General features: G+C 39.0%; 1 protein-coding gene across 1 annotated transcript; it reads right to left on the reverse strand.

Annotated features, from left to right (window-relative positions):
• Window positions 1–984: 984 nt before the first annotated feature.
• LOC104942693 (low-density lipoprotein receptor-related protein 8-like) lies at window positions 985–17,202 on the reverse strand. The gene is made up of 13 exons (XM_010767956.1): window positions 17,090–17,202; window positions 16,089–16,223; window positions 14,151–14,531; window positions 9,092–9,211; window positions 8,799–8,924; window positions 8,243–8,414; window positions 7,594–7,809; window positions 7,187–7,305; window positions 5,141–5,280; window positions 4,762–4,903; window positions 4,378–4,575; window positions 3,617–3,777; window positions 985–2,967 (listed from the first exon to the last, which is right to left on the reverse strand). Exons 1-13 carry the CDS (start codon window positions 17,148–17,150, stop codon window positions 2,932–2,934), a joined length of 2,007 nt encoding a protein of 668 aa, XP_010766258.1. The 5' UTR covers window positions 17,151–17,202; the 3' UTR covers window positions 985–2,931.
• Between the last annotated feature and the right edge of the window lie 1,264 nt (window positions 17,203–18,466).

Genomic DNA, 18,466 nt, shown 5'->3' on the forward strand with positions numbered 1-18,466 from the left:
GTTTGTATTTCTTTTATTGGTTTATTTGACAGTCGTGTTTATTGATCAGCAAAAACTTTTTATTTGTATTTTATCTAAAATATTGCCCAATACTTTAAAAGGGAAGCTCACTGCAGTCCTTTAGAAGTGTGTTCAGCTACTTCAAAACAGCATTAGGCTATATGATATTTACTGTATATATGGTTTTTATAAATAATTAAGTGTAGGCTACTTACAGTTATAGTGCCTCTTGTGTGTCTCTCTAACTCCAAAGATTATTGCTAGTCCTGAGCAGCATGACTTTGTGTTCTTGCCTTCTGGGCGGTGCCTGTTTCAGCTGATGGACCCCTCTGCATCTGTATGTCCATCTTGATTTCTTGACTCAAATATTTAGTGAATTTCTTCTGAATGATTATTTAAATAGATAGAAGGTTACATTTTTTAGATATATGATGAACAGCGAGGTAAATCTACTTATGAAAGTACAGACTCTCAGTGCTCTTGTGTTTTGATCTTAAAAAGTGTGGTCATGTTGCATATGTCTTTTTAAAATAAACATGTACATATGCATTTTAATTTAACGCCATGTCCTAATCGCTGATCATAACTTGAGCAGAATCACACCCAACAAGCCCATAAAGGAAATGGAGAGCTTGGTATTTTCTAACACCTTCTTCCCAGTGTTTGACATGGAGAATATTTTGCAGCGTAAAGAAAATTCTTCAGTGACACTGATATTTGTATTTACAGTTCGATACCCACCAGTGATTTAATGCTAGCCATCCGTTTGTTTTGATTATTCAAGAGATGGTAAGTGAACAATTAACTTACAGTATTTTTAGAAAGAGCTTGAGACCACATAATCAGCTCAGGCTCGTAATTTGCATTGTCATTCAGAAAGTACTCGGATAAAAACGTTTAAACTGTGATTTATAAACTACTATAGCATCGTTTGGCAGAGAGGACTTGAAGTGTAATAATAAATCGTAGGCAAAAATGTAGGGAAAACATAAAATACTTTATTTTATTCATTTACAGCATCTAGCAGTTTTTCTATAGTGCAAAGTCAGTGCTACACTAACTACTGCTACCAAAATATAAATAAAATCCAACTTTAAAAATAAATATCAACCACACATCTCAGCAGTTTGAGCACAGTTAAAGAATTTTCTCTTATTCAATGCTGAATGAATATTATCGATCATACAGAATTGTGCGTTTCTCTGAGACTAAAACAACAACGAAAAATGACTGAATTCAAACAAGGCAGGTTGATAAACCAAACATTCACTCCAACAGCTTCGTGCCAGGCTCTGTGTACTCAACACCCAGGATACATCACACCAAACCAAACAAAGCAAACAAAGCAACAACACATATTTGTTCCCGTTGTACCAGCACATCATTTTGTGCAACATTCTAAGACAAAAAAAAGATTAGATATACATTTTTTTGGCATTTCTTGTTGACGTAGCCAAAAAAACATTAGTTTATTAACAATTAAACAGTGTGAGGAGGACATCTCTGCCTCATAATGAGTTGATCCAAAATATTAACAAAGTCACAAATCCAGATGTGTTTATTGCAATTGTCCCCTTTGAGAAACAAAACCTACTGCACTGACCTGTTGTTTTTAAATTGAAAAGGCATCTTCAAATTAAATTATAGAATCCAAAAAATACACCAATAATTGGTGCGTCAACGCTGCATCGAAAATCAAGGCCACATTTAGAACTGTTTTTGTTAAAGGCAGCTCAGGGCACACCCGGTCCAATGTCACTGTAGGCAAGGTACAGGATAACAGATTCGATGAAAGACAAAAGAGAATCAAAGGCTAAATTAAATGTTCCAAAACTTTACTGCTCGGAAAATGGGAAACATTCTTACCCAGCCTTATGGGCGGGATCAAGATTTCTCAACAACTCTTTGCTGGATCACCATGATATTTATTTCAAATATTCACGGTCTCAAGATAATGGATTTGTCTAAATTTGCTGATCCTTTGATTTTATGGTCAAAATGTTACCCTTACTCAAACCAATAAAGTTTTGCAAGCTTCAACTGAATAGTTAAATTCACTTTTCTTATCGAGTTATATGAGATGATCACTACCGTTCAGGAGAGTGGTACCTATCTTCTCATCCAACTTTTGGTAAGAAAGTGGATAAGCGTACTACAGCAATTTAACTATCCAGTTAGACTGTTCACAGAACAAAGCGTACATTCAAAATGCCATAATGCTTTTATCTGACTTACAAAGAAAGAGAGTGAACTCCTAAAGGCCAGGAACAAACCAGTGGAACACTTTTCAGTTAGCTGTTTCATATTGGAGAGTACAAACCGTCCTTAACGTTATAAAAATAGAGTTGTTATTGAAATAAGATTAAATAAACGATGAAAGAGAAAGTGCAATTAAACAAAAGATATGCATTTACAGTAGCACTGCAATTATTATTATTACAGTCAGTGAATAAATGGTTTGTACTGTCTGAGCAAATCCTGAAAAATGCAGAGTCTGCTATTTTATTATTTTAACCGATCAGCAAATAATCTAAATCCTGAATATATTTAGATCACTGTCTTTGAAAAAAATTGAAACGCAGAAGCTGGAACCAGCAACGACTTAAATAATCAAAACAGTTGATTATTTCATGTTCAGGTCTAATCTGAAGACTTCACATTTCCACCACTCTCTTAAGCGCAGAGAAATAGAAAATAGACAAACGTTATCAACGCCAACTTCTGAAAGTAACATTCCTCAAAACAGGAGTCACAGCATGAAGCCTGTCCCCATCTGAACTTTGAAATGAACCCTGGGTTATTTCTCTCATGAGAGTTTAACCTGCGGAGGCGGGAACAGGACGGGGTGATGAACTGGTTTGTGTTCCTGTTGCTCCGTCAGCTCTGAGGTCACTGCAGCACATGGAGCTGGCCTTCTGTCCCGCACCGTCTTCATTCAGCATCTCCGTCCCGCTTTAGCAGAGTGTCCTGGCGGCAGAAAACCATGTTGTTTAGTCAAAAAGTGCTACCAGGATAAACCTTAAACCTAACAAAAGCAGGTCAATTTGTGTTTATCAGGGAAGCTACCAGAGGAAGAACATTATATTTCAAAACGAGCAGCTAATAAACACTGGATTCCAACTCCTGCTGGATTTTGTATAGTTCTGTGTTAAGGAAATTCAGACAAATGTAACATGTGAAGACGGACAGTCCTCTGTTCTCAGATTTTGAATACAATGTTGCTAAAACCTGGATGATGCACAGATGAGACATCCCAAAAATAGTACGCAGTAAAAGACACAAATGAAGGAAATCTCTAATGTGTTAACTTATAACCAAAACAGTTTCAACTTTGACAGAAAATGTTGTGCTGAAGAAGAATGCTGACAATCATGATAAGAAGCAAATTGACAAATACAAAGGTTTCACAGCCAAAGACCTTCTAGAGACATGATTTGCTTACAAGGTTTTCGCTCATCGTTACATGTGCCTTACGTGTAAACATTTGCCAGAAACACAGCAATCGTCAGCTCTTTAAAACAGTTAATGTGCAGCATATATCTCTACCTCCTCTCTGAAGGTGAGTGAAGGTTGCCTGTGTCTGCTTTATTTTTATATACGTGTGTGTTTGTCTTGCCTTGACTAGACGTGTGTTTGGACCCATGTGTGGCCCCTGGATGATGAGGGGGTCCTGGGACTCTTTGAGGGAGAAGCTCTGCTCCATGAGGGACCGGGACGGCCTGAACTCCTCTCTCCACCACCACAGAGCCATTCCCCCCAGCAGCACACTGAGAAACACTGGGACACACACAACACACACACGGCTGTTAGGCCTATATAAGGCTTCAGAGATACACATACATTTAGAATAGTAGTAATATTGGAGTGCTTCTCCAGACAAAGATTATTTACATTATTAACCCGATAAAAAAAAAACTACTCAAAAACCAAATAACTGGAACCAAAAAATGTATAATTGACTTAAAAAGCCTGCACACTAACACTGTTCCCAATAAAAAATGCACTCTGTTAAATGCTGCAACTTTTGGAACTCATAAGCCTGAATTTATTATTTTATAATTGCTCCACAACAGTGCATGTTAACAAGCAGGGAGTTACCATCTCAATAGGAAACAGTGATGTCAAATTTGTATTTGATCGATTGACTTTTAAAGTCAATGTTTTAGTGCGAGTCATCAGCAAAGCCAAAAGTGTCAACAACAAACAACATCTTAATTGCCTCCACATTTTATAAGCAGTCATTGACTTGATAAAAGGCTTATTTGAACAATAGTGTGTTTCGGGGCAAATACTAAAAGAAAAGAACAGGAGGTTTCCCAAACATGTGATGAGGTTTTGTTTTTACAAAATATTTTGAGGGATAGAAAAGGGTCTTACTTATAAGAGAGAGGATCCCAGCAAAGGCAGGGTCAGATACGGATGTTGCAGGGACTGTCCGCGAATTGACGGGAATTTCTTGAGACGTGTTTTGTTTTTTTTCCGAACAAGTGCAGTTGAACTGTGGACTCTGAGACATCAGGTCGACAACATACTCCTGTTGGCACACCGTCCCAGCATGCCTGCATACAGACGGCCCTAAGAACCAGGAGAAAGTACACAGAGTATGTAAGGCGGCATTAATGTGACTCCAGCAGCAACAATCTACAGTGTCAATCAATACTTGAGTGAACCCCTGAACCATCAACAGAAACAATACTTAAAGCAAAATGACTTTAATGTCCGAATCATACAGTAAATGTCTGATTATTGGACCCGCCATACCGTTTGGTTGGAGGGCCGGCTGAACGATGACCACGCCCCCAGGTGAGGTGACGTTTGACAGCAGAACTTGGAGGTTTCCGCCGTTGTGTTTGTTGGCTCGGCAGATGGAGTGCGTAACTTCTTCACTCCAATATAAAAAACCCTGAAGCAGAATTGACAGAGTTAGCAGAACTGTTATCACACCTTCGAGAATTTCTAGATGTTGGATATAAAGGAAAAGAGAAAAGCCTCTTAGTTCATCGTCAGGATGATGGGATGCCCAGCAGACTGGATTTATACACTGGAGTTTAGAGTAAATGCAGTGAGAGCAGGAACTCTCACAGATATCTTTAAATATTTTCTTTGTGTGGCCCATCCATACCATCATAAGGCTTTTTACCTCAAACACAGCAAGTCCAAAGGGCCGGTCCAGATAACCGTTAGACTCTACCACTGTTTTTCGGTGGCGGCCCTCTAGATTTACCCTGGAGATGCTTCTCATCCCCTGGTCCACCCAGTACAGCAGCTGACGAGGCATATCTAGGAGGGAAAAGTGATCAAATTAAACCACAACCTGCATTATGAGCAGCATCACGAACCACAATGAACTGTGAGGAACATCAGCCCTCTGAACAACTGAAACAATTTCACAACATTCATCTGCTATTACTTAGTAATTATTTATCTATTATATCATTCCAATAACTTGTATATAGACTCGTATTGCACTATTCCACTTTTTTTCAGAACTATTTTTCTTTTGTATCACTTTTAATATTGTCTGCTTATCTGTATTATTGTGTTGCATTGTTGGAGAAGCCTGTGACCTAAGATTTTCAACGACATAATTACTCTGTAGCTATGTTAGTTTGACAATAAAGAACCTTGAACCTCTGGCTTTTGCTTATAAATACTGTTCCTGTTTCAAAAAAGGGAAGACTGAGGCTCTTCCCCCTTTTTTTTGTATTTCTCAACATTACTATAAATATCAGATTTCAACACCTTCTTAGGGAGCCCCTAAAGGTTCATGGAGAGAGAAAAAAAAGTATCTGGTGTGCACGATATACTTTCTCGTTTGCACAAAATACTATTTCGTGCGAACGAGAAAGTATTTTGTAAGTTAGCGGTGCGCCAAGTAGGAAGTGGAGCACAGAGGAGACAAACCGTTTCTTTGCAGACTTTTATGTTTACGTGGAGAAATGGCAGTGCATACATTTAGGGACATTTTGGCCAGGGGTTTAGAGCTATTTGTTTAAGCACCGGATTCGCAAAACAGAAGAGTCTGTAAACCAGTCTGCTTTGATCCATGAATTCCTTTCAGTGACTCACAGTATCTGCTGCCCACAGCTGTTTTATAGAAGGAAAACCTCCTTCACTTTATGAAATCTCTGCGGCACCAGTGGCCTGTACTACGAAGCAGGATTTGCTATTTACACTATTCATTCATGAAGTATGACGCTCCGCTGTCAGCACGCGTCTCCATGTTTGTGATTGGTCAAATGTTGCTAACCCCGTCCCTTTCACGTGAACGCGCTCTCAGCCGGACAGAGAAACCCTGGTTGATTTACTGAGTTGATAACCACTAGCTTCGTAGGACCGCTTATCGACATCGCGTTTGTTAGTGTTATTAAGCCGGCTAAATCGAACATATCCAGGGTCTGTTGAAGTGGCTTCGTCGTACAGGGCACTGGAGGCAGTAACGTGTAACTCAGCAGAATCTGAGAAGAGCAGCACCAGCTGCAAAGAGCTGTGCCTTTTACTGTTTACTTCACTGCGTTTCCCTTCATTAGAACCACTGAATAGAGATCGAGGCTGCTACGTTTAACCACACACACCTATACACACATCGAACTACCAGAGTATTCCCCCTCGTTTTATGAAGGAGATGTCCGGTCACCGGGGCGCGCGCGCGTGCGTGCGTGCGTGTGTGTGTGTGCGCTCAGCTCCGCTGTGTGTGTGTGTGTGTGTTCGGTGTGTTTGTGTGTGTCCGACACCACCGGCATTTGTTTTCAAATTACCACGAACAGTAATTTACACACATCTGGTTCTCCATAGTTATATGTGTATTCCCAATGAAAGACATTCGTTTAATCTTAATCTCGATGTAGTGCTATAGTCCTGCCGGAGTGCACCGGAATGAACGACACTATCAAACAAATAATAAATAAACAAACAAATACACACACACACACACACTTCATAAAACTAATAATATGGCGTAATAATCGGGCAGTTCGTTGTGTTTTACCATAAGAAAGTATCTCGTGCGAACGAAAAAGTAATGTTTGTGCACGAGAAAGTATCTCGTGCACACAAATTAATAAAGCGTGGCCACGTTTTATAAATTGTTCTCTCTATGAACCCTCCAGGGCTCCGTACCTTCTGAAAGCTCACCAAAGATGCAACTCTTACTCAACCATTACTTCCGTGAAATGTCAGAACATACCCAGAGAGAGAGCGACAGGGAAGCGTATTGAGGAAGTGACCAGAGGCTTCCTGTCTCGACCCTGCAAGCTCGATCTCTCAATTTGTGGGGAGTTACCACACTGAGCCCACAAGAGCAGCCTGAGAAAACAGAAGCAGTGATAAAATAATACAAGATTCTTACTTCATCCTGTTTTAGATAGTAAGTGCTGGTGAACCAGATACAAGGCCAACATTAAATCAACAAGTGCTTAAGCGATAACTTAATTGCCAAGGTACAGTCAAAATAGATGCTCTTGCTGTAAGTGGTGCTGTGTTAGCTGTCTTTATAAATAACAATGCAATGCAAGATAACAATTGTATTGGTCCTTCTGACGTGAGTCCGGGGAACCTTCTGGACGATGCTAATGAAAAGTAACCGCCTCCTACCCTTGGAGAGGATCCACAGCCACTGCTGAAGGTCTGTCCAGTCCGGTGATGAGCGGACGCTGAGCCGAACCGTCCAGCAGACCAACGTTCACAGAACCGCTCTCCATACTGGTCCAGTAGAGGAGCTGATGGATCCAGTCCACAGCCAGGCCTGACACCGATCCTTCAACTTTCAACACCAACGCCGAATCCTTTTTATTTCCATCCAAAGAGACCCTGACAAACATCAAAGGGGGAAGGAAACATATAAATAAATGCAATAATCAGGGTGTTTATTCCACGTTCTGATATATCAAATTCAAAATCTGAATATGACGAAGGTGGCTGCAGGCTTCAACGAAGGGCTTGGCAAAAATCAACTATCCTGATTAAGGACATTTTATATCATGATAACGATATATATCATGATAACTGTCAAATATTGAAATGGCACTTTTTATATTTTTTCTGTATATAAATAAATACATTAGAAAAGTATAGCCTATATGGCATATTTTCTGGTTGTTTGTTGAATAAACCAATATGAAATAACCATTTTCATGTACTATTTTTGTATAATCCAGTGTGAATTAAATGTTAGTAAGTACATGCTTGATATTATCTATTAGGATGGTGTGTTTGAGTGGTGGCTCCAGCAGCACTTTGCTACCTGTACACAGAGCCTCGTCCTGGCCGGGCCCAGTACAGAGTTCGGTTAGAGACCAGAGTCGCCACCGGCCCCGATCCTGGTAAATATAGAGCTGGCCTCCTGTGCTCCGTGCCAGTGACGCTGATCGTTCGTATTCCTTGAGAAGATGGGAAAACCAGCTGAGCCTCTTCTCCTGGAAGGAAAACAGAATGCTCGTGAACTGTTAGCACCGGTGTTATGCATGCCCACTGCACCTCGAAGCTTTGGCGCTGTTCTGATGTTTCCGTCATTGTTAAAAAAAATCCGTCATAGACAGAAAATATTCGGTTAAGGCGACCTCTGGACCCCTTGTACATTAAAGTAGCTCTAACGACAGAGTTATGAAATAAAATGCTGCCTCAATGTTGATGGGATTTATCATAGCATGTTATCTTATTTGTCATCATAGAAAGCCAAGTAAGACCTAATAAATAATTATACGGGCCTCCTCTTATCCTCCCAAGTTCTCAGTTGCAGAAGTAATAACCTTGATATTTTGGAGGCTGGTAACCAGGTGCATTAAGAGTTTGTTTCTCACCTTTGGCTTTGCACTCGCTCGTTGTTTGAATCCTCTGGTAACCATCCTGACAGTCACATGTGAGGCTGCCGTTCATGTGAACACACAGCTGATCACACACATCGCTCTCCAGACACGGGTCAACCTCTAGATAAAACAACGGACACTTTGGAAGGAGTACGCATTAAAGAAATGTGTTATTAATTATGTAAATGGAGCCAGTTCCAAGTGCCCATTACTCATTTTTCAGGACACATCTTCATAACAGGTTTTAAAATCTAAATCTAGCAGGCGGTTTTAGGGCTGCCACTCACCCTCACACTGGCTGTTCCCGACCAGCTTCATGTTGCTGGGACAGTCGCAGAGGAAACCCATCAGCTGGTCCACACACCGGTGAGAGCAACCTCCATTATCGACCAGACATTCATTCTGGTCTGCAGAAACACACATTACATCATCATTAGTGGTTTCATACCAGAAAGAAGGAAAAATGGTACTAAAGAATATATCTTAATGTGATAAGAAACGGTCATAAGATCAGAGACAAAAGCAACCGTCCAAAATACAGTACCGAAACCGCACACCTCAAAATTACAAATGACCTTCTCCTCTCCTCCGATGCTGGTAACCTCAACATCCTCATCCTCCTTGACCTCAGCGCTGCCTTCGACACCATCAATAACTCCATCCTCCTCACCCGTCTTGAAACCACCTTCAAGATCACCGGCACTGCCCTCTCTTGGTTCACTTCATACCTCTCTGACAGAAACCAGTTCATCTACATCAATAACTGCAAATCCCCCATCGCTCCTCTCCCCCAAGGTGTCCCTCAAGGCTCAGTTCTCGGCCCCCTCCTCTTCATCCTCTACCTGCTTCCCCTTGGTCACATAATCCGCCGTCATGGACTTCAATTCCACTGCTTTGCCGACGACATCCAGCTTCTCATCTCCACCAAGTCCATCTCCACTGCTACCCACTCCATCCTGACAAACTGCATCACTGAAATAAAATCCTGGCTCCAACTTAACTTCCTGAAACTCAACTGCGATAAATCTGAAATAATAGTCATTGGACAAAAAAAGCTCACCACACCTATCCATAACTTCACCCTCAACATAGACGGCTTCCCAGTTCAAACCTCCCCTCACATCCGGAACCTAGGCATCATATTTGACCAAACCCTCTCCTACAACAGATACATCAAACAGATCACAAAGACAGCCTTCTTCCACCTCAAAAACATTGTCCGTCTACGTCCATCCCTCTCTCCCACTGCTGCCGAAACCCTCATCCACGCCTTCATCACCTCCCGTCTGGACTATTGCAACAGCCTCCTCTATGGTTCACCTGCAAAAATCCTCAACAAACTTCAATATATCCAGAACTCCGCCGCCCGTCTACTCACCCACACCCGAATCCGTGAACACATTACACCCGTCCTCATCAAGCTCCACTGGCTCCCCATCCCCCAGAGAATTCAGTACAAGATCCTCCTGATGACGTACAAAGCCCTCCATAACCTGGCCCCATCCTACCTGACTGACCTCCTCCACAGACACACTCCTACTCGCTCCCTCCGCTCTGCCACTGCCAACCTCCTGTCCCTCCCCACCCGGACCAACCTCAAGTCTTGGGGCGACAGAGCCTTCTCCGTTGCTGCACCCATCCTCTGGAACTCACTACCCCAATCCATCAGAGATTCTTCCTCCCTCACAGCATTCAAAACATCACTCAAAACCCACCTGTTCAACACTGCATTCAACCACTGACCACCCCCCTCCCCCCCTATTTTCTGTTTTGTTTATCTCTTTTTGTATTTCTTAGTCTTTTTTTTGTTGTCTTTTCTTAATTCTCTGTCAAAGCGTCTTTGAGTTTCATGAAAAGCGCTATAAAAGTCCCATGTATTATTATTATTATAAAATACTAAACCAGAAACCAAAATTGTTCCTGTATTGTATTCATGAGTAGAAAACCATGAAAAAAGATTGACATAGTGCGTTTGTCTTTGTCAAATATGTGGCCCATTATAATGCAATAAGGCATTTGTAAGTCTGCCAGACAAAAAAAAACAAAGAAGCATCTTACAATTTGGGTCTTCAACAAACTATTGTAGCTAATACAAAATTGACAAGATGCTACTATAGAGGAAAAGCCAGGGGATCAGTGAATACAATTACTGCGGAAGGGGACATGAATCTGTGTTATCCAATTTGGAGCCAATGCATCGAGGTTTTGAGACATTGCACTTATTTAGAACCGATTTGTTTGGGGAAAAAATCTGAAAGCAATCAAAGACATAATATACAGTACAGCGGAGTTCAGATGAAAAATAATTCTTATGAAATAGAAGAATCCTAAAAACAGACCGTACTCTTATTTATGAAATGGAGAAAAATCTTTCAGATACAAAACACAGCTTCCAAACAAACAAATTAAAAACATTAACAGTTGACAATGAGCGTGGTTTACTTTTTAACGCCGTTTGATTTGTGGTCAGGGAGGAGAAATAAATTAGGATAAGCACAAGAGTAAGGATTGTTCAAATATGTTTTACAATTGCTAACAACAGAGAAAACCAGAGATGGATTCATACACTTAAAGGCTAATGATGGTTTTGATTATGAGGTAACCCACTGACATTTTGATTCATGAATTCATTGAAAAGAATATTAAATATCCAAAAATATTTTTTCTTAAAAGACCATGGTGCCTTCTTCAAGTTTAATCTTTTTCCTGACCAACGTTCCACATGCTAACAATAATTAATTTAATTTCAAACCATGTACAAATCATCAGCAAATCAACACCTTGGAAAAGCTGCAAATGGAGAATATTCAGCTTTTTTTCCTATTGATTTGGTTGAATAATGAGTGAAATAATTATTTTAGAATTACACTCATCACATCTTTGACTTAGTTATTTCATACTATAACATTAGAAAAACTGTCCCTTCTTTCAGTTCAACCTTTCTTTTGGAACAACCTTAGTCTCCCCCCAAAACATTTTTATATGACCAAAATGCTGGAAGCCACTGGGCAGTATGGAGCAGCGCAACACTGCCCTCTGCTGGCTGGACAGCAAGGCATCACAAGCGAGCCATCAAATACAGATTGTGTTTGTTTAACATTTCTTTCCCAAATCGTTAGCCATTATTTTGCTGGCATAAGCCTGCCATTGGAATCCATTAATGTATGGCCTATATATAGCCTACGTGAAACCACAGTGTATTTTACAGGAGTATTTAGTTTAGTTTATTTGTTTATAGTGTTGTGGACAGTCCCCATTCATTAACTGTCACAAAAAACTGTGAATGGGGCAGCTTTAGCCAACATTGCTAATTTCCATTTGTTGTCCCTGGCCAGATGATAATAGACACCCTTCAAATCCCAATACATCAACAGCATTAGTTATAAAGAAAGGATGAAAGACAAGTAGATAGAGTGAAACCAACACATTCTCACTCCCAACTCGTAGTGACATTATGTCATGATCCCTTGGCGTCACTATCAAACATTTAAATTTAAAACATAATAATTAATAAATGGGTGAAAATTGCTGTGTCCATAATGGGCAGCATTAATATATACCCACATGACAGCTAAGGTAGGAGAGCTTTATTTAACAGCTGGTCTTATGTCTGTGAACCCTCCTGTTGTTCATTGCTAAGCCTGAAACATGCACTTGTCAAGGTTCAGAGGCACATTTTGCAAATATGGCAGTAGCCATCGATCATCTTAAGATAAGATATACTTTATTGATCCCAAGTTGGACATCTTTTCTTTACGGCAGCATGTGTAACAGTTGTAAATATGCAGTGGTGTTTATTTGTAAATAATTTAGTATAATCACACAAATTCTGTGTTTTATATTTAATAATTATATTGAATGTTCAATACCTGACAAGGCCGGAGATGAAAAACTTGGGTCGCAGGTTCCTCAACAGTGCAGTACAAGACATCTATCAATATGTGTGTATACCTCCAGCATTAAACTGTCATATTCTGCACATTTCTTATTCTATCTACATACATCTTATAAGAGTATAATAAATATGTATAATGTTGGTTAACATAAGTGCTTCAACATAGTTAACATTGCAGGAAAGTTGATTGTCAAGTCCCAAAACAAACCATGCAATATATTAAACTTTGAGTACTTTATCAGGCTTAATTTTTATCTGTTGATACCCCCAATGCTTTTTTCTTATTCAAAAGAAGACCTTAACCTAAAGTATTCTTTAACGTTTAAATAAAGCCTTATTAGTTGGTCTGTTTTGCACATCCTCCTATTAATATCTTTGGACATCCTGCACTAAACTGTTTTATTCTAGATATCATTTACAGTATCTTCTTGACATTTTCTATTCTATATTTCTATTATTGACCTTCTACTTTCCCCCTATTTTGTATGTACTCTTAATATTTTTTATGTTTTCATCAAATTCAACAAAAAAATTCAATAACGTGCTTTAACCAGTGGGTTAAAAACCTGTCAAGTTTACAGTGTTAACACCATAAAATATACTGCTGTTTCCAATTTAGTTTATGATGGATGTATTTTCTTATCCACTCATATATTGTTTTGATATTTGTAACACCAAACCAACAGTGGTCAGTGTTCTAGTTAATGCAACATATATTATCAGACATAATATTAAAATGAACTCTTATTTTGAAAATACAGCTTCCTGTGTTCGAATGAGCTGCTCCGACCCTCGGTCATGATGGACTCCAAAAGTCTGACATTATACAATCAAACAAATAAATAAACACAAGGATAATTGTCTTGTTGAGTACATAACAGTGTGTGGTTTAGAAAAGAACACAAAATTAGAAGGAAAAAACTATGAAACAATACAGATTTCAGTATTCTGACCGCCTACTCTCACCCTAACTGACGGCAACAAAAGTCAGACATTATACAATTATAATAAAGAAGTAAAAACAATAAGTGTGGCTTGATATTGAGTAAGAAAAAGGTTGATAAACGCTGTGAGAATGGGTCTGCAGAGAGCATTTCTCCGCGATCCCAACTCGTCTATTACCAACGTTCAGGGAGCTCTATGCAAGTCATTGGGACTCCCTGATAGTTGAAAATCGACGCTAAAGGGCCCACCACTGCGTTTGATAGTGACGCCAAGGGATCCTGACATAACGTCACTATAGTACGAGTTGGGAGTGAGAATGTGTTGGTGAAACACATGTTACTACATACATGTCACATATAGCACATGACAATCACATAACAGAGACGAGGGGCAACATCCATGATCACAACATATAACACACGTGCCATATCCAACAGAGACTAGTGTGGGCAGGTGTAGTTCTCAGTGAACCATGTTTTTAAGTGAGCTGTAAACGTATCACTCACCACAGTTGTCCTCATCGCTGCTATCAGAGCAGTCTGGGGAGTGGTCACACCTCCAAGTCTGACGGATGCAGTGCCCGTCCCCACACTGAAACTCAAACGGCGCACACACGGGAGAAGTCTGCGGGCGTGGCCGAGGCAAAACACACATGTGTGGAGACTCGTCCCGCCCGTCTTTGCAGTCAGTTCTCCCGTCACACAGCTTGTTTCTGGGCAGGCAGGTGTCAGACGGTCCGCAGGAGAAAGTCCCAGGGATGCTGCAGTTCAAGCAGGACGCCTCATCACTGCCGTCGCCACAGTCCTCTACGCCATTGCAGCGTAAATGAGAAGATATACAAAGCCTGCTGCGGCAGGCAAACTCATCCTTCTTACAGGACATGAAATCTGTGAAAAGTGAGACAAGTTACATCAATAAATACTTTTGTACAGTAATGGAAAGATGAAAAGGCTTCTGTTCAAATGTAATCTGAGCATTATCTGCTTTTGGTACGCCACTAACATTTATAGGAAAAACATTATTGACTTCTGAGCATTTTATTTTGTGTTTCAGTTTGTAAGAAATCTCTGAATGCCGTTTCAGAGCAACTCAATAGACCAACAAAAATAAGTGGGAAATTGTTTGGTGGGGGAGTACATATGTGGACAGGCTAATGATTTATATATTTGTGAACACAATACAAGTTTTCATCAGAACCAGCTGCCTCATGGGTCATTAAGTTTATAAGAAATGCTGTTTTAGATTACATCTACCCAGATCCTCAATTAAGGCAACTTAAAGGAAAGATTCAAGAAAATCTACTTGAAAAGTGTTAAAACCACAAAACACAAATGTATGACTAATCCAGAAAATCAACACCTGGTGAAATAAACCAGACTGGAGCAAAAATAAATAAATGGGGAAAATCCAATATTGTCATTAAACAGCTAACTGTTCTGCAACATTGTCAAAACTACCTTACCTGACTGAAATGTAATGTGTTGCCTAGCCTGACAACAGATAATTTCCTCTTGATATGTTTTACTCTCTACTATCTCATAATAAATCCACAGTAATTTGCAACTCCTACATTTTCCTGGCTGGTTTTCAAACCAGCTTCTTTCAACTCTAGGTCTCACGACCCTAACTGCAACACTACCCATATTCATACCTGCTGGGAATTCCTAACATCAACAATGTTTGTGATTATTGGCTACCTTCACCTTTAATCCTTTCAGAACATTTTCTCCAGCAGGGTTTTTCTTTGCAAACGTTGCGCAGCTTGTGGTTCAGGCTGAACACCAGATCCCTCCGGAATTCAATACATTCAATTCCAAGTTACTTGCAAATTACTTTAACAGGATTACATAAAATAATCTGCAGTGGTTTTTTCCCCACAATGCAAGAAAATGAGCTGATGTCGTTTAATCAACTTGAACTGCATTACACTGTAAAAAACAACAAGTGTAGGTAAAAGGGTGCATGCTTTGCCTGCCAACACAATCATTAGACATGCCATTTGTCTGAAACTGTAGACTTTGACACCATGGGTGCTGGTGATACCTCATGTGGCCCCAACATTATGTGTGCTTTAGTTTAGTGTATACATTCTCAGTAATGTGCAATTATTGTGATGGTGCAGTGTTCATGTAGTATTTCTGTTTTTACACAACTTCCAACCAGGCTGTCAGACTGCATCATTGTCAAAACAAGCATCCATCTCTCAATCAGAGACTCTCTTGGCTAGAAAGGGGAGCTACTTAGAAAAATCCCTTTTGTTAATGAGTCACTTAGATATTGAGATGTTTGCAGCATTCAGTTTCTATGCAACACAAAGCTGTGACAACATTTGAATAAACTTCAGGCTAGCACCAACTCTGGTTTCTTCTCACTCATTTTTGTTTGACAGTGTTGTGTGTACCGGTATTTGTGTGTGTTAAAATGGTATCATGTTGTATATTCACCACAGCGTTGTTCATCAGATCCGTCCTCACAGTCTTTGTGCCCGTCACACACTCTCAGTCTCTGGATGCACAAGCCATCACTGCACCTGAACCCACGCTGCTGGTGGCAGGCGTGCAGAGACTGAGCCTCAGCACCTGAGATACATTCAAAACACAATGTTTTAGTCTTACTGTTTCATAATATACATTTTCTTTCATAAAAAGGCAAGGTTTATTAGCACCTTTTAACACAAGGCAATTCAAAGTACTTTGAGTACAGCATTAAGATATGGTGCAGTGAAAACAAATAATAAAATGATACTTACAATATTTAAAAACAGTCATTAAAAAGCAAAGAGAATAAAATAAAGATAAAACACTTCATATATAATAAAACAGGTATTAAATAAATGAATACAAATTACAGTGGAGTGTAAGATATGAATAGTTATTTGATTGAATCGTTAAAACAAAAAGTGCATTCCTATAATATAAAAGTGTTTCCATCTAAAATCTACTTAAACTGATGTAATTGACGAAGATAAGGAAATAGTTAAGGTGACAGAGTCTTGTTACACAGTCAATTCAAATGAATGCTGTAATTTTTATTTAATATTTAAATTAAATAATGAAAGTATTACTTTTTGTAGAATCTTTTAAAAAAGGTGTTTAAATCTGAACCTAAATTTGCACTGCAAAGCCTGGGTCAGATAGAGTTCCGCATTGTTTTTAAAATATGTTTCTAGCTTTATTGATACATTTTGCACATATATTTTAGTCCAAATACGACATTTTCTGAAACATATAACTTGGGATAACATGATGTGTTTGTATAGTAACACTTAAACTAGAAAAACCTTACATATATCAGAAAAAGTGGACTGTAGTTCGCAGACTTCATTCAAACTGACAGGTCTGCTCGACTGTAAACCGTCGCTACTTCACGTCATTTATTTAAAAAGCGCTTAATGTAAGCAGCTCTTTAATGTCACAATAATGCAAAAGTAATATCTGCATCTTACCCAAAATATAACACCAAGATAGTGGTGCTAGCAGAAGAAATAAGCCTCCAAGGTGTCTCATGTTCGGTGTCCTCCACAGTTGCGTCGCACGCGGCGCGGAGTTATGACGCAATAGTTGATTCAGTGGTTTGTGATGAAAAAGTTACATGATGTGCTTCTGAAAGGCTGATGGTGGCTCTTTTAAAGACTTTGATAAATATACTAAACAAACATATTTAATCATGTTAAAGGTAAAAGGCTATCACTTATTTTAATTGTGCTCGTAAATCAACTACATATTTGTTTTTGTTATTAATTGAAAATGAATGCAATTTGAAGTTTGTAAAAAAAAACACGGAATCCTTGTCAGTAATCAATATAAATTAATAATTCAAATTGAATTTTGTTTTATAATTATATTTTTATTATATATATTTTAACAAATGTTTAATTGTATGTTTAATATGATATCACATTATCTTTGTATCAATGTTTGACTCAAACAAAACCCTAAAGTTTTTTTGTTTTAATATGCAGAAAAACCCTAACATGCCCCTCAACAAGTCAGCCTGACATTAAAACATTAAAGAGTCCCCCTCAAACTAGACTTTTCTTGTCATAGCCTGGCCTACATATAAGACATTATATTGCATAACTCTTCAGATTTAAAATCGTGTGAACTAAAACTGCTCACCTTTCCAGATAATAGTTTTAAGTATTGTCTGTATTCAGCTTGTTGCTGATTAGACCCCCCTCAAGTATAGGTCGAGCTGAATTTTGGTAAAGTTACCACTCCCCTTCTAAAAACAAATCGATTTCCAATCCATCCAAATTAGTGCGGGGTAAAACTTGAAGTATGACTGTGATCCAAAATTGTGCTGACTCACAAAAAATATTTTCATAATATCAAGTCTTCATCTCATGACCTAATCCATGGTCCATCTGACAATAGTAATGACATGAAGTATTTCCTTTAATGGATACTTAAGCAGCTTTATACTCATTTATGTTTAATTTATCTTTTTGAGGGAATTATTTTCTCAAAACTAATTTAATTATAAAGATACGTAATATGTCAAATACAATAACATGATAATAATGATGTATGAGACAGAGTGAAAGTCTACTGGGAGCTACTCAAGTATCTACACTCACGTCAGCAAATTAAGGGCAATTTTATTGTGAACAAAATTATAACTGTTTTGTGGACTATATGAGGCTGCACTGTCCTGTTTGGAGAGAGGTTCTCTGTGTGCCTCAGCCCCTCCAGCTTCTGCATCAACACACATCTACTGAGCCCGCCCCTGCTATACCGCTTAGCCAGTATCTCCAAAAAGTGCTGCAATGTCTATTTACTCAATGATGATTTAAACTCAGTTTCAATTAATTCAGTTAAGA

This window comes from Notothenia coriiceps, unplaced genomic scaffold (genome assembly GCF_000735185.1).
Source record: "Notothenia coriiceps isolate Sejong01 unplaced genomic scaffold, NC01 NC01_scaffold00004932, whole genome shotgun sequence".
Lineage (NCBI taxonomy): Eukaryota > Metazoa > Chordata > Actinopteri > Perciformes > Nototheniidae > Notothenia > Notothenia coriiceps.

Excerpts from the sequence above, each read along its gene's own strand:
- LOC104942693 (XM_010767956.1), bottom strand. The coding sequence starts at position 17,150 with ATGAGACACCTTGGAGGCTTATTTCTTCTGCTAGCACCACTATCTTGG. Across the intron at positions 7,306-7,593 it reads GCTGTGGATCCTCTCCAAGG|GCTGCTCTTGTGGGCTCAGT; the intron begins GTAGGAGGCGGT and ends CTGTTTTCTCAG. Across the intron at positions 5,281-7,186 it reads CCCTGTCGCTCTCTCTCTGG|ATATGCCTCGTCAGCTGCTG; the intron begins GTATGTTCTGAC and ends TTTCCCTCCTAG.